Below are 15925 nucleotides of genomic sequence, written 5' to 3'. Positions count from 1 at the left end.
TGGGCTGCAGCGGGGAGAAGAGGGGGAGAAAAAGAGATCTCTGTCCTCCGTGTTTTATTCTTATATGATTATATAGAGTCGTTATTCATTTGTTTTAAAGCTCAATAAATAACAAAGAAAACCTTTGAACGGCACTTTTCTAATTTTGTCCGGAAGATTTAAACTTTAACGGACATGTTGACTGAAACTGAAAGTCTGCCGCACGGTCCCCTCGTTCCTTGGAAGAGGTGGGTGTTTGTCATCTGCTGGTGGACTACTGGAGAGAGTTACAGCGAGGGAGGAATTGCATTGAATTACAGGAGCAAACGCTTGCCTCGGGGAGGGAGAAAAAGAGCCACAGCGGAGAATAAACAGAAGGGCAACCATGGCAACCATGCAAGGGAAGTCTTCTTTGCTGCTTTTGTGGCAGACTACAGCGCCACTTACAGGCCTGGCATATGTACTACAGCGTCTCCAGCGCTTTCGAGCGGCAATGGCCAGCCGTGGCCCAACCTCTCATTCCCCTGAAAGGTGGAGAATTGACCACTAGCCGTAGCGCCACTTTACTGACGTCAGTAAAGTGTTCAAATCTGTATCAGTCTGTGTCAGATCTGTTGCAGCCCCTTTTTTAGAGATTTGGGTATGGATGAAAATAGAGAGGGTTGTGTTTTCTGACACTTGGTGAGTTCCCTGGAACACCGGGGACACATGTTCATGTATAAAAGACGTACAAAAGTGCATTTTGCATGATAGGTCCCCTTTAAATATTACACAATTTATCTTCAATGTTTTTATTATAAATATATATTTTTATGTAAAATGTTTTTATTTAAATATAATTTTTTATCACGTTCTTCATTCAATTTTTTTATATATTTGTAAATGTTCTTTAAAATGTTGTATTTAAAAAAAATATATATATATCTTTACTGTACGTGACTTATCAGGTTGTATGAATGACATATTTATGACATCTGCCATTGTGATGAAGTCCAGGATAGTTTGTTGATGGGCAAAAAGTCAAAAAATGTATTTAGTTATTTACATCTGAATATCGTACTAAACGAACCAAATGTTAAAAAAAAGAATAACCTGAAAAAAAAACGTGGGACTTTCAGTGTTGATAAATTCTTAGAGATTAATGGGTTAACATTTTTAAACTGATGTCATATACTGACAGAGCTCCTCCCTCACTGACTCACTGAGACTAACCAGGAAACAGTTTGTTCTTCTCCCTCACAGACGGACTGAAAAACAGACGATCAGATTCACCTTCAGACCAAACTAACAACTTCCTCTGAGTTCAGCTGCAGGAGAGAAAAGTGGAAACTATAGCCCTGCTGCTTCAACCTGCGGACCCTCCACCCCCCGAAGGTGAGTCTCCAAACATCACTCAAAGTCAGTGGCGAGCCGTGACTTTTATACCTAGGCCCTCTGACCCCCCTTTCCTCGAAAAAAAGAAGAGTTATTACGTCACAGCGTATACTTCAGCGGAATATCAAAACAGCGGCCAGAGGTGCAAAACGCATCAATGACAGCGACCCTCTACCACACAGAACAACACCATTTATATAAACACCAGTGGCGGCCGGCCCATAGGGGCGCTAGGGGCGCCGCCCCACCTCTTCCCACATTCAAAAAAATATATAAAAAAATATATTAAATTAAAAATATATATATTTAAAAAATATATATATTTTATATTTTTATTTTTAATGAACAAGGTAAATATCATACAATTGGTATCAGTAAAATGTATAATCTACAATAAAATCTCGTTTAAAATTGTGTTACGATGTCTAAAGTTACTGATAAGTCACATGTTTCCTGCCTGGCCTTGCCCGTGGCATTAGTTTATCATTACCGGGCGGAGCCCCCGAGACAAACAGCAGCAACCAGCACGTTGCAAAAGTCTCAATAGTAAACTGTGCCGCCGAAACATAATTTCAGCCAATCAGCGCCGTCAAATATTTTGGTCACGAGGGCGCTCACGTTGGCGCCCACGTTGCTTACGTGACGTGAGTTGTTTTTTAGACTCATGAGTGACCAAGGTGACGCATTATTTAGAATGGTGTGCAGGTGGAGTCGCCGGACCTCGGTCCGCCCCCAATTCCGTGCAAGAGCTACTCTCCAATCCTTTCCAAAGGAGAAGTTTGGGAGATAAATTGATACTTAAAGACCTTGGACCGGACCAACCCGATTTGTATATATCACAGCAAGCTCGTGAAAAAGACAAAACGTATCAACGAGGCTAGCTAGATGCAAACGATGCAAACAGGTAAATGCTATCTTTTGTTTCCCATGCTTGCTCTTCAAACAGCCGGGGACAGATACAATCTGTTCAGAAACTAGACACAAGTTAAACAAGTACAAACCACAGACTGTCTGTGTCATGGAGAATACAGTCGCTGGTTTATTTATGTCTGTATAGGCCGTTGTTGTGAGTGTGGACGGTCGGAACATATATAACGTTAGCTTAGCCAAGCTCCATTCAGAAAACAAGCATTCTAAAGGGTGTTTCTCTGCCGTCTGTCTGCAGACTTGTCAAAGCATTAATTCATGGTTTTTACTAACCGGTATCAGTATGTTGTTACTTCGGCATCATTTAGAAACGTGTATTACAATTAAATCACGGTCAAATATGTTCATTTTGTTGTAGTTGTATCTCCCGAGCCAGCGCGTCTTGTTTGAATGATGCGAGTAAACACAGCTGGCAGCCGCGGTGAAACTCGAGCGACTAGAGCGATGCGATAGGAGCGTTTAGAGCGAAGCGAATATTCGCATCGTGTCCGGTCTGAACGCAGCATTAAAGCGAGCTCCGCGCTGCACTGGAAACGCGCCATTACATCACCAGAAGTCCTAATTTAAGGGGTCATTTCTCCCAAAAAAAAATGTTTTACTCACTATATCAAAAGCCCCACCAAAAATATTTCCCACCAGCCGCCACTGATAAACACCTATCATGACAGGGCACCCACAGCCAAGTAACAATTACAAATGAATTAAGTCGGCATGGCGGCCCGCATTGAAAATGACTTAGGCCTACCTTTGATGATAAATCACTGAAACACAAAGTCCATCCTCCTGTCCTTTTGGATGAAGCACTTGATGGCGGGTCATGCAGCTGATCCTTTGCCACTCCAGTTTATCATTGGAACTCAAACTTGAAAATGACTCGGTTAATAATTTCGCAACGATGTCATCACTATCACTGAAGTGAGCCATCATGAACGAACCTATGCTATTTATAAATATATCGATCATATATCTATCGTTTAGATTTATGATTCGAAAATAATAAAAGTAGGGTAGACATGTGGATATTATCCGGCTGAACAAAACGTGCATTTATCTAACAGGTTCGTTTTCCATAGACCTTATTTCGAGCTATTTTCCAAAATTCTATGGAGAGGGAATCCGAGCGCGGCTTACTTCCGGGTTTTAGGACGCGTCACTGCACCACTTGCATAGACCTCACAGCGGGCGGAACTTTTCATAAAGTCCGCGAAAATAAAGCCCGCCCATTTAGAGGGAAGATATGATTGGTCAATTGTGCTGTCATTTGACAATACTCTCTCGTTGAGTTACTATAGCGGGCCCTCTGTGAATGTAGAGAGGGACCAACAAGCTCTCCCGTCTTCACATAACTCGCAGAGACGGCATTTAACCCTTCACATTCCAACAGAAAGTGAACAGGCAGATTCGAAGGATTTATTTCTTTGGAAATATTATTTTAAATACAATTAAATCAAGTTATTTTTGGTAAAACTAATGAAAATTGTAACAACAAAAACATATTAAAAAAAATATTTAAAAAGAAATGTTTTTTTTTAAAATATTTTCAAATATTATTTCTTAGAATATCTTAGGCCCTCACAGAGGGCCTAGAGGGCCCTGACGGCTCGCCACTGCTCAAAGTGAATTTCAGTGAAGTCAGTAGAGGAGGGGGAGAGGAGCCGTGACTGACTGCACTTCCTGTCTGCTGTGTTTCAGCTTCACTCAGAGACAACATGGCTTCCAGGTTAGAGGAAGAGCTCTGCTGTCCGGTCTATCAGGACGTCTTTAGAGATCCTGTTGTTCTGTCCTGTAGCCACAGCTTCTGTAAAGCCTGTCTGCAGACCTGGTGGACGGGGAAAGAAGTAAAGGAGTGTCCAGTCTGTAAGGCAAGATCATTGATGGATCATCCTCCCTGTAACCTGTCTTTAAAGAACCTGAGTGAGACCTTCTTACTGGAGAGAGGTCAGAGACCTCCAGAGGCTCTCTGCAGTCTGCACTCTGAGAAACTCAGACTCTTCTGTCTGGACCATCAGCAGCCAGTGTGTCTCGTCTGCAGAGATTCAAGAACACACACCAATCACAGATTCAGACCCATCAATGAAGCTGCTCAGGATCTCAGAGAGGAGCTCCAGAAAGCTCTGCAGCCCTTTCAGGAGAAACTGAAGCTCTTTGAAGAAGTTAAAGTGAAGTTTGATCAAACAGCAGGACACATGAAGGTCCAGGCTCAACACACAGAGAAGCAGATTAAGGAGCAGTTTCAGAAGCTTCACCAGTTTCTAGAAGAGGAAGAGGAGGCCAGGATGGCTGCACTGAGGGAGGAAGAGGAGCAGAAGAGGAGGATGATGGAGGAGAAGATGGAGGCTGTGAGCAGAGAGATAGCAGCTCTTTCACACACAGTCAGAGGCACAGAGGAGGAGCTGAGAGCTGAAGACGTCTCCTTCCTGCACAGTTGCAAGGCTGCAGTGGAGAGGCTGCAGCGCCCCCTGCTGGAGGCTCCACAGCTGCCCTCAGGAGCTCTGATAGACCAGGCCAAACACCTGGGCAACCTCAGCTTCAACATCTGGAGCAAGATGAAGGACATGGTGTCCTACTCTCCTCTCATCCAGGACTCAAGACAAGACACTTCACCCCAAAGTGCTCCTGTGGGGATTGTCCACAGTACTGAATGTATGTAAGTCGCTTTGGATAAAAGCGTCTAACAAATGACATTTAATGTAATGATTCATTTTACTTTCAGATGATAATACTTTTCACTTGGGCAATTGACAATTTTGAATGCAGGACATTCATTTCTAACACGTATTTGTACCTAGGTAAATAATCTGAATACTTCTTCCATCTCTGATTTTGGACTCTGTCACTGTTTTTAAAACATTAAAGGTCCCATGTCATGGCCATTTCTACTGATCATAATTCCATTGTTGAGGTCTACTAGAATAGATTTACATTGTTCAATGTTCCAAACTCACATTGGTTTCTCACAGCCTCTCTGTATAGTCTGTGTATTCACTCTCTGTCCTACACGGCTTGTTGGAGCTCCTGCCCCCCCTCCCTGTGAGCCCAGTGTGCTCTGATTGGTCGAGAAGCTGACAGGCTCGTTGCTGCTCGCACACACACAGACACACACACTGCTGCAGGAGCAGACAGGCTTGGCGATACAGCGAGAACAAGTGAAACTCATCCTGAGCACACACACACTCACAGCCGAAGTAAAAACAATAAGTGTGGCTTGATATTGAGAAAGAACAAGGTTTATAACGCTGTGAGAACGGGTCTGCGGAGAGCATTTCTTCACGATCCCAATTTAGAAGTCCGAAAAACGTTTACCCATTCAAACAGTCGTGGTAGATACCTTGTTTGTTTTAAACATCATAAATACACAAACAACAATGAATACTTGCAGGTTGTGTACCTGAATCTCCCGCTGGTCCAAACAAAGTAGGAACAGCATCGTTCTTCAGTGCCCTACGCTGTGCATATCCGGCATGCATCGCTGAAAGGTTTGTGAAGCTTTGTTTTGTGAAAGGCTGGCAGAGGGTGCGGCCATAGCTCTGGGCGTGGCTACTGGGTATCCCTACGTAGCGATACCCAGGAAGTAGGCTTGTTTGAGACGAGCGAGACCGACGCAGACCTGCGCAATTGCGATCAACGTCTTGCTCGTGCGTTGCATGATGGTTAGTCATTTTGTCCGACTTGCTCTGGAGGCTCGCCCACATGAGACGTTGAAATCTCGCGGGACAAAGACGCCCGCAGCCTTGAGAGCGATGTTTATCATCATGAAATTAATATCTATATATTTTATACTATACTTGCACTGCTTACCGTTTCATACTTTATATATCTTAGCATATCCATACACACTGTTCATACCCCTCACTGTTTATTCATCATTCAATTCATTCTATCTTTTATTCTGTAGATTGTGTACATTACTTTTCACTTCACTGCTTGTTGCACCGTTAGAAGTTAAACTGCATTTCGTTGTCTCAGTACCTGTAATATGTGCAATAACAATAAAGTTGAATCTAATCTTGAGCAGGAACAAATGTATTTACTTAGTACATATCTGACATTAACAATTAAACACATGTGTGCATTCTTTATAAATGCAAACCGAGTCAAGCCGACTCCGGAGGTGGCAGTATGCACCTTCAAGCTGTTTGCAATCAGCCAAAAAACCGAGAGAAGAAGAAGAAGCCGACGCCGACTCCGAGCTGTCTGATATTCTCGTCTACTTTCGAGGCGAGCCGCAGCTCGTCTCAAACAAGCCTGATGAGAAATCTCCAACGAGGCGTTCTGGGGCAGCACAGACAGGTCTTCTCTGTGTTAGAGTTGTACTCGCTACTTTGAGGGTTTGTGACTCTGCAGACCGTTCACATGCAGAAAAAGCTACATAACACACAAGGGGACGGGTAATAACCGGAAGAGCATGACATGGGACCTTTAAGTTATTCTCTCTCCGTCGGTGCGCAGGGCTGCTAATAATGCTAATGCCAGCAAATACAATGGCGGCTTCACAAAACTGTTCCGAGTTTTACGGGCCGTGGTTTGCAATTCGCCCAGCCAATCAGAAACTAACTTCATAGAACTAAAAGTATGCTTTAAAAAAGGTTTAATGAGATGATGGAATCAAAGCTGAACTGTATCACATAAAAAGGCACACATGCTGAAAACCCAACCCCAGCAGGGGGTCTGGGGGGATTCTCCCCCAGGAGAGTTTTAGAAATACTAACATATAAACTACGCATTCTGGTACACAGAAGCAAATAATAAAATAAATCTATTATTACCCGACATTTTAATAATATTTTATGCCATTGTTTGTTTTTCACTTTGTTTCACCACAAGGGGACGGGTAATAACCGGAAAAGCATGACATGGGACCTTAAATGTTTAATATTTCCAGAGACCCTTTCAGACCACTGCTGGAGAACAGGAGGGGGGGGGGGGGGGGTTGTCACATTCCAATGGCCCATTACTAGTTTAGTGACCACGATATCCATTTGTTTTTTGTCCTTTGTAAGTGATTCACTCGTGGGGCTGACCGAGGAATAGACCGCTTGTAGTTTGAGAGAAAATATATAGAAAAGTCCAGATGCGATTGAAAAGTAAGTTTATTCCAAAAAAGGCAAAAATAAATAAACGTTTTTTAAACAAACTATTTGTCATATAAACTGATACTTCAATGTTAAAGGCACAAGAACCAAGCTGTGACGCTCCCAACCAGCAAGCTCTAAAAACTGTTTGCTTCAGTCAGCCGCACCAGTAGGCGCCTGCAGCATCTCGAACTGCAGGAGTAACGCACTCAAGTTAAATAATAAATAATATACACCACAGAATCTCAGGCTATGTACTCTAAAAAGATAAAATAATATAATCTAAGGAAATGGCTCTGTTACGTCCCCCTCTAGGGTAGAGGAAAACAACACACACCAGAATAATATTATAATAGGGTTTAATAAATAACAATGAAGGTGTACAACAAGATGAAACAAAAATAGCCTAAGCCAAACAAAGAAGCCAAAAGGGCGCAAATCTACTGCTAGAAACAGAAAGAGGACTCTAAAAATGAGCCTAGTTGACACACCTGAGATCACTTCCAGTCAACACTAATTGGAAGGAGGCTGCAGGTAAACGCAGTTAACAACAGGGGAACCAAAACACGCTACTCTAAACACATAACAGAACACGCTACGCTAAACATATATCACCACACGCTACTCTCAACACATAACTAAACACCCCTAACACACAACACTAAACACAGTTCAGGGGGGTATACTACGAAGCAGGATGTTCTCTTAGTGGCTAAATTCAGGGAAAACTCCGGCTTTCCGGTCCTACGAAGCTGGTTCTCTTTTTAGCAGGCTAGATCTCCATGGTAACTTATGCTTAGCGGCTAACCTGGTCGGAACCAGGTTAGGTTGCAGGCTAAGAGCACAACTCAGTGAAAGCACCGCCTGCTGACCAATCAGAGCTCAGTGTGCAGAGTTTAAAGCGATCAAGTCATATTACAGGAGAAAGGAAATACAGAAAAGCTGCCGTCGCAGGAAAGACGGCCGGCAAAAATCACCGACTGTGTGAACGTGAACATGAATAGAATATCACCTCCATCTTCAGAGCAATCTGACTATTATAACATTAGAGTTAAGAAAGCTTACTGAAATATCTGCCACAACATAAGTAACCGGATCAGAGTAACATTAAGTACAGTCCGCGGCATATCACTTCATAATGAATCATATATCTCCTGATCTGAGTCAGCTGAGCCGTATCTGGCCGTGCAACACTCACAGCGTCACAGACTGGATGCAGAAGCATTATTTTAAGCAACACATTAAGTTGAGGAAACACTTGAGACAAATGTAATGAAAGTCAGATGGTGACTTAGACGGGCAGTGATATCATAAAGCTGTTAATGTACGCATTCAAACACTTGTTCTGTTCCCAGCTGTGTTCACCTTGCAGGTGCAGCTCTGAGGCTTTGATCCTGGATCAAGTGTTTAAGTCATGGATGTTTAAAGTTTAACTTCTTCATATGTCTAATATTATAGTTGACTTTTCATTCAGGAAGTATGACGCTGCGCTGTCAGTACGCTTCTCCATGTTTGTGATTGGTCTAATGCTCCAGATACCACCCCTTTCATGTGAACGCGCACCTAACTAGATAGGACACGGCTGGCTTGAGCGATCCACTTGATAACCAGCATCGTAGTACAGTTTAGCGAGAGCGCGTATGTTTTGGATTAGGCCAACCGGCTAACTCAAACATATCCAAGTTAGGTTGAACCAGCTTCATAGTATAGGCCCCAGGAGAGTCAAATACAATCTACTAGCTTAAGTTTGATGTGTCCACACAGGAGCAAGATGTGTGATAGCTGTCCCCAGGCTTTGTAGCGTCATCTCTGGCAGGTGTGCGCTGGGATGGCACGGGGATTGGAGCGTGTCGGGCCCGGAACCAGGAGTAGGTAGCCACTCACGTTGAAGCAACCACACAGCTCATTTACATGACAGGCTAGCAAAACAGGATCAACAGGACCGGAGAGGCGACAGCCGTAACACTCCCCCCCCCTTAAGACACAAACCCACAGGTTTTGTGAAACTACACACACTTTATCTAATAACACACCCACACGAATAACACTAACCAACCTGGACATGTCATCGGCCAACACACTCTCTGAGCCCTTTTATATGGCGGGTATCTAACCTGCTAGTCCCGCTCGATCAGAGCCCACTGCGTGAGCCGCTGGCGGTGCCGGTACAGGCGAGTCCATAACATGAAGGGATCGTAGCAAATACACATCACAATTAACCAAAAGCTAGATCCCACACAAATCTCAAGATATCGTAAGACTAACCGGAGATGACTAACTGATAGCCCAGCAGACACTCTCGGATTACCGGGAGAGTCGGTCTGGCGGGAGGCGTGTCTGAGCCGGCGTGTTGCGCTGGTCTCGCGACATCCTCGGGAGAAGGGGAAGCCACATCTTCTGGCTTTTTCTCAGACACAGCTTCATCTGGAAGCATCGGCACAAACATAGTATCAGACAATGTCACATCTGAGTCAGTCTTACGCCCCTGTGCACATGTGACTGCACAGCTAGGGAGTATTTATTACCTCAGGTGACCCTGCGGACTGAGGGCCGTCCATTACTTCCAGTGCAGGAATCACCTTACCACCCGCAATATCGTTTCCCATCAAGAATACTATACCTCGTATAGGTAACACGGGACACACAGCAACAGGGAAAAAAACTGTGACTAATATTGACTGCACATGTACAGTGTGTACGGGCTGTGGAACATAATCCATCTTAATGCCACATAGTATGGAGCCATAACCACAGGCTGACTGGTCATAATATAACATTGACCCTCTCCTGAAAATGCACATATTCTGTGCATTTCCAGGAGAGGTTCAATGTTAAATGATATCGTGCAAAATGACAGGCTAAAACTCTCTTCCAGACATTTAAAAACACTTTTCCCGACCATTTAAACATTATTTCTGGCTTGTAAAGTGCAGTGATGAGCCCTGGTAGTATCAGACTATTTAAAGGGTTGCCAGGAGCATGAGAATATCCTCCACAGAAGGGGTGGTGGTGCCGTGAATAAGGCCGAATATGGATGCCGATGGGCGGACGGTAAAGCACCGCAAAATCCACCCCCCTTTTAGGGTTACCAGGGGCATGAGGTTCTGTAGGGTGTGATCATCTGGGTTTAGTCCGTGGGGGAGTGCTTAAGTCCGGGGGCCCGGGGACTCACGGTGTGCAACGTTATGGAGGTGTCCATGTCAGGGACACATGCTGGAGGTCTTTAGTCCGTACTTTGGGGATCTTGGAGGGGCAAAGAGAGGGGATTTACCCGTCGTCTCTCCTGGAAGTGTGAAATAAACAGAGTCCCCATTTCAGGGACACATGCTGGAGGTCTGTAGTCCGTCCTTTGGGGGTCTTGGAGGGGCCACAGAGAGGTGATTTCCCCGGTCTCTGTCCTGGATGTGTGAGATAACCTCAGTCCCCATTTCAGGGACACATGCTGGAGGTCTCTCTCCCGAGAGTGGACGTCCATTGCCTCTAAATAGAGGTAAAATTAGGTCTGTCACTTTGGGTAACCGCACCACTGTCGGACGTCTCCCGAGAGTGGACGTCCATTGTCTCTAAATAGGGAGAGGGATCCCTCCTCTGGTCTCCATAGGTTTCTTCAATCTTTCCTCATTTATTTAGGTTTTTATTGGCAGTAATTCATTGAACGCTGCAAGGATCAAAGGCCAGAGGGTGTCATGATGTACACGCTGTAAAGTCCCCTGAGACAAACGTATCATTTCAATCAATCAATCATTGTTTATTTATATAGCCCAATATCACAAATGTTACATTTGTCTCAGTGGACTTCACAGTTTGTACAGAATATCAGTATGACAATACGACACCCTCTGTCCTTAGACCCTCTGTCCTTAGACCCTCACATCGTACAAGGAAAAACTTCCAGAGAAAACCCACAGTTTAAAGGGAACATGGGAGAAACCTCAGGGAGAGCAACAGAGGAGGGATCCCTCTCCCAGGACGGACAGACGTGCAATAGATGCCGTGTGTAAATTGAAAAGATAATACATTTGCAACATAGGTAGTCCAAATGTTTGGAAATGCATGTGTGTATAATAGGAAGATGAATCCACGAGGATATCCATCCAGGACTTATGATCCAGGACCACAGCCACGACTCAAGATCCAGGGCTCGCGATGCAGGACACAGGACCGCAGCAACAGGATCATCCATGACTCCGGATCCCGGCGTATATAGACACCAAAAAGAAAGAAATGTGGGGAAGCTGGGTTAATCGGAACATGAGAGTAAACAGGTATAGACAGAGAGAAGGAAGATGTAAGATGTCCCCCGACAAACTAAGCCTATATCAGCAAAACTAGGGGCTGAATCTAATCAGCCCTAACTATAAGCTTTATCAAAAAGGAAGGTCTTAAGCGTACTCTTAAAAACGGATAGGGTGTCTGCCGCCCGAACACAAACTGGAAGCTGATTCCACAAAAGTGGAGCTTGATAAGAAAAGGCTCTGGCTCCCTTGTACTTTTAGAGACTCTAGGAACAACCAACAACCCTGCATTCTTGGAACGCAATGCCCTGGTAGGACAGTAGGGTATAATGAGTTCTTTAAGGTAAGATAGCGCCTGCCCATTAAGGGCTTTGTAAGCGAGAAGAAGAATTTTCAATTCTATCCTGTGTTCTATAGGGAGCCAGTGTAAGGCAGCCAGAACAGGAGTAATGTGGTCCCTTTTCCTAACTCTGGTTAGTACACGAGCCGCAGCATTTTGAATCAGCTGAAGCGACTTGACTGACTTCTTGGTTCACCCTGATAATAAAGAGTTACAATAATCCAGCCTTGAAGTAACAAATGCATGGATTAGTTTCTCTGCATCGTTTTGAGGCAAGATATGCCTGATTTTTGCAATGTTACGTAGATGGAAGTAGGCAGTCCTTGAGATTGATTTTATGTGGGCGTTATAGGATAAATCCTGATCAAATATAACACCAAGATTCCTTACAGTCTCACTGGAGGCCAAATTAATGCCATCCATAGTTAGTATATCTTTAGATAATTTGTTTCGTAGATTCTTCGGGCCAAGTACAATAACTTCAGTTTTGGTCGTGTTTAACATCAAAAAGTTTAAGGTCATCCACGTTTTTAAGTCCTTGAGGCAGTCTTGAATTTTATTTAGATGATTAATTTCATCAGGCTTGATAAATATAGTTGAGTATCATCTGCATAACAATGGAAATGTACAGAATGATTCCTTATAATATTGCCTAACGGAAGCATATATAATGTGAACAAAATAGGTCCGAGCACTGAGCCCTGTGGCACTCCATGGCTAACTTTGGTTTGCGTGGAAGATTCATCGTTGACACGTACAAACTGAGAGCGTTCAGATAGATAGGACCTAAACCAGCCTTATGTGATGTTGGGTTATATGAATACAATTTGATTGAATTGATTGACATAGACAGACTTTCATTTGTCCACAATAGTGTAGGAACATAATGAATGAAATGTATTCAAATGTATAAGTGAGTTTTAAATGTCGCTAAAAGTTTAAAACTGGTAACATATTGAGTGACTGTCCTTTTGGTACTGTGTTTCAGACACCTGTGACCTGGTCAAATGTAAATGAAACTTAACATAAGCACATAACAGATAAGCTGCTCTCTGATAACCTTACCACTGTAACCTTGCTAAATGGCTAAATTAAGATTGCGTAGGCAAACATCATGTCTACCTGGCCTCAACCTTTATGTAACCGCTGTAAGTGACAAGGCCAAGGTTCCTGTGCCTCAGTCCTGTAACTAAAACACCAAAGTAACAACAGTGAGCACCATTGACTTCACTGGCACAAGAGATCTGTGGATACATAAGTCCATTAGTCATAATCAGGGCCGTCCCTCGCTACAGGCCGATCATGCAGGCTGCATGGGGCCTCGCGCAGGGGGCCTCGCGCAGGGGGCCTCGCACAGGAGGCCTCGCGCAGGGGGCCTCGCACAGGAGGCCTCGCGCAGGGGGCCTCGGCTTATGAGCTCGGCTTGTGCGCAGTTCTCCGCGCTGATTACCTAGTTAGCCTTCCAATTTATACAATTATACTAAAGAAAGGGTATACAATTGATGTAATGACCAAAAATGTACTGATTGTATTGTGCCCCCCCTGTTGACGCTGGTGGCACAGAGGGCCCCGTGACTTTGCGTGGGGCCACAGATTGGGCAGGGGCGGCCCTGTAGGTAGATCATTTTTAATTGGTCATTTTAAAAGTAGCTCCCAAGCTGAAAAAGTGTGGGCACCCCTGCACTAAAGCAATGACTCCATGTCTGGCTGCACAATAACTGTTTTATTATCACTATCATCTCATATCTTTGTAATCTCTAGTGTTTTTCCACTGCCGGTGAACACACACAGCAAACATGACTCATGAGGTGTGAAAATAAAAAAAGGTGTAGAGTTCACCTCTAAGATTGGATAGAGTCTTCTTTCACACAGATTCCCAGATATCTGGAATAAAAGAAAAGGTGTTTGTTATAGTATTTATCGTTCACCTTTGTAGTGGCCAATTGTCCAAATAAAATGTATGTTCAAAGGCCACTTATTGTAGGAGGCGAATTAGAGTATTGACTCGCGTATATTCAAGAAATCAGATACTTGCTCGTTCCATTCAGGTGCTTTAGTGAGAGGTTCAATGGATCAGCTGGCGGCCCACTGCCGACGTGCAACATTTGCACGGTATTTAAACAAATAAACAAACAAGATCCCTCGGTCATACGGATGTGTGCGGTCAAAAACGTTTTTCAACTTCCTCTCTAGACTTCCTGCTGTGTCATGCTGGCAGCGTCATTTATACCTGAGCACGCCCCTACGATTGCTTTCTATAAATAACAAAACATAAACTAGAGCTGTCCATAAGCAAGATGACATGTTACAAAAACAGTATAATAATATTTCATAGTTATTCAGCTCATTTAAGTTAAATTAAAGAATATTCAATTGGCTCAAAAAACCATAATTCATTACCATAAAATAATGTGCCTAAATGGCTCTTACAACCTTCATTATGAGTTAGTTTAGTTTCTCAAGGAAATTTGATAAGAGCGTTTAATAAAGGATTAACGATTAAAGATATTTCTCATACAAACAGTCTGTCCTTAGCGTGTGACTTCCGTGTCGGTGGCTCTCAAACTAAAAGTCCTTCGTCTCTACTGGAGAAATACATATTTGAAAACCTAGCTTACTAATTTCCTAAAAACATCCCTGTAGTTTTTATAAATGTTTTCGATGTATTACATTTTATGTTTATCGGATTCAGAATACCTTTATTCATCCCACCGAGAGGACATTTACATTGTTACAGCAAAGGAAAGATAGAGGAAAAATGAATCACTATTAGATAAAAGGCATGCACATCATATTTAATATTAAAGGAAGAGTTATTGCAAACAGCATGAAATTGTGTATTGTTGGAAATATTTTATAAGAAAATCAAAATCAACATTTGAATTTGAGTATGCACATTACTCCTGTATTAGCTGCTCTGAAGGGACTCCCTATAAAACAAAGAATATAATAAATGTGCCTCCCAGCCTACAAAGCCTTCAATGGTCAGGCACCATGTCATCTTAAAGAGCTCATAACACACTACTGTCCCACTGGGGAAATGTGCATCAAGCTCCTCTTCTGTGGATCAGCTTCCAGTTTGGGTTCCGGAGGCAGACACCCTCTCCACATTTAAGAGCAGGGTTAAGACTCTCCTTTTCCATAGAGATTATAGTTAGGGCTTGCTCAGACTTACCTTTAACCAGCCCTAGGTATGCTTTGACTTTGGAGGAACTTTCTTCTCTTTCTCTGCCTGCTCTCATGTCCTCTCTATCGCCATCTCCATACACTCATCTCCCAAAAATGCATGTTACTAACTCAGCATCCATGGCATCATCACTGAAGTCTCTCACCAGGCAGAGACTATTAAAGGGGCCCTATTCTACTTAGTTTCAGCTTCATATGAGTATTTGTTGCTTCTAATGAGACATGTTTCCATGCTTCAATGCTCAAAAAAACTCCAGCAGACCATTTACATGCATACAAACCTAAATAACACACTACAGGAAAGGGAAAACCCATAGAGCTTAATAGGACCTGTGTAAAGGTTACGTCTGGATTGTGACAAGCAACACCTATTTCACGTCCATCTGTCCTGGGTGAGGGAATACTCCGGTTTTGGGACAAAATTAACATGGGATCACTCCGGTCATTGTACGTACTTCGTCTCACTGGAATATTAACGGTCAGATTGAATACAACATAGACCCAATTTCTCCGGTCAATGACGGGAGAGTTTTGAAAGTGACAACACACTGTTCCACACATTTAAAAACACTTAAACAATTAAACAATGTTTACCCAGGATTCAGGCACCTTCCCTGGCTTGTAAAATGCGGTGATGCGCCCTGGAGGTATCAGACTATTTAAAACATGTATACCCAGGATTCAATCACTTTTCCTGGCTTGTAAAGTGCTGTGAAGCAGCCTGTTCTCTGGGTGCAGTCTGGGTGCAAGAGCCATGTGCTGCAAGGATCTCTCTGGGTGCGCTCTGTGAGTCTCACAACCCGCTTCTCTCT

At 43.4% G+C, this 15925-nt stretch overlaps 1 protein-coding gene across 1 annotated transcript; it reads left to right on the top strand.

Moving 5' to 3' along the window:
* Window positions 1–1192: 1192 nt before the first annotated feature.
* On the top strand, window positions 1193–5176 carry LOC117541044 (tripartite motif-containing protein 35-like). The gene is made up of 2 exons (XM_034208091.1): window positions 1193–1353; window positions 3973–5176. The coding sequence occupies exon 2, from the start codon at window positions 3990–3992 to the stop codon at window positions 4929–4931; it is 942 nt and encodes a 313-aa protein (XP_034063982.1). The 5' UTR covers window positions 1193–1353; window positions 3973–3989; the 3' UTR covers window positions 4932–5176.
* Window positions 5177–15925: the final 10749 nt, after the last annotated feature.

The sequence above is a fragment of the Gymnodraco acuticeps genome, unplaced genomic scaffold, assembly GCF_902827175.1.
Source record: "Gymnodraco acuticeps unplaced genomic scaffold, fGymAcu1.1, whole genome shotgun sequence".
Lineage (NCBI taxonomy): Eukaryota > Metazoa > Chordata > Actinopteri > Perciformes > Bathydraconidae > Gymnodraco > Gymnodraco acuticeps.
Note: the sequence above shows the minus strand (reverse complement) of the source record. Positions and strands in the feature narration are given on the sequence as shown.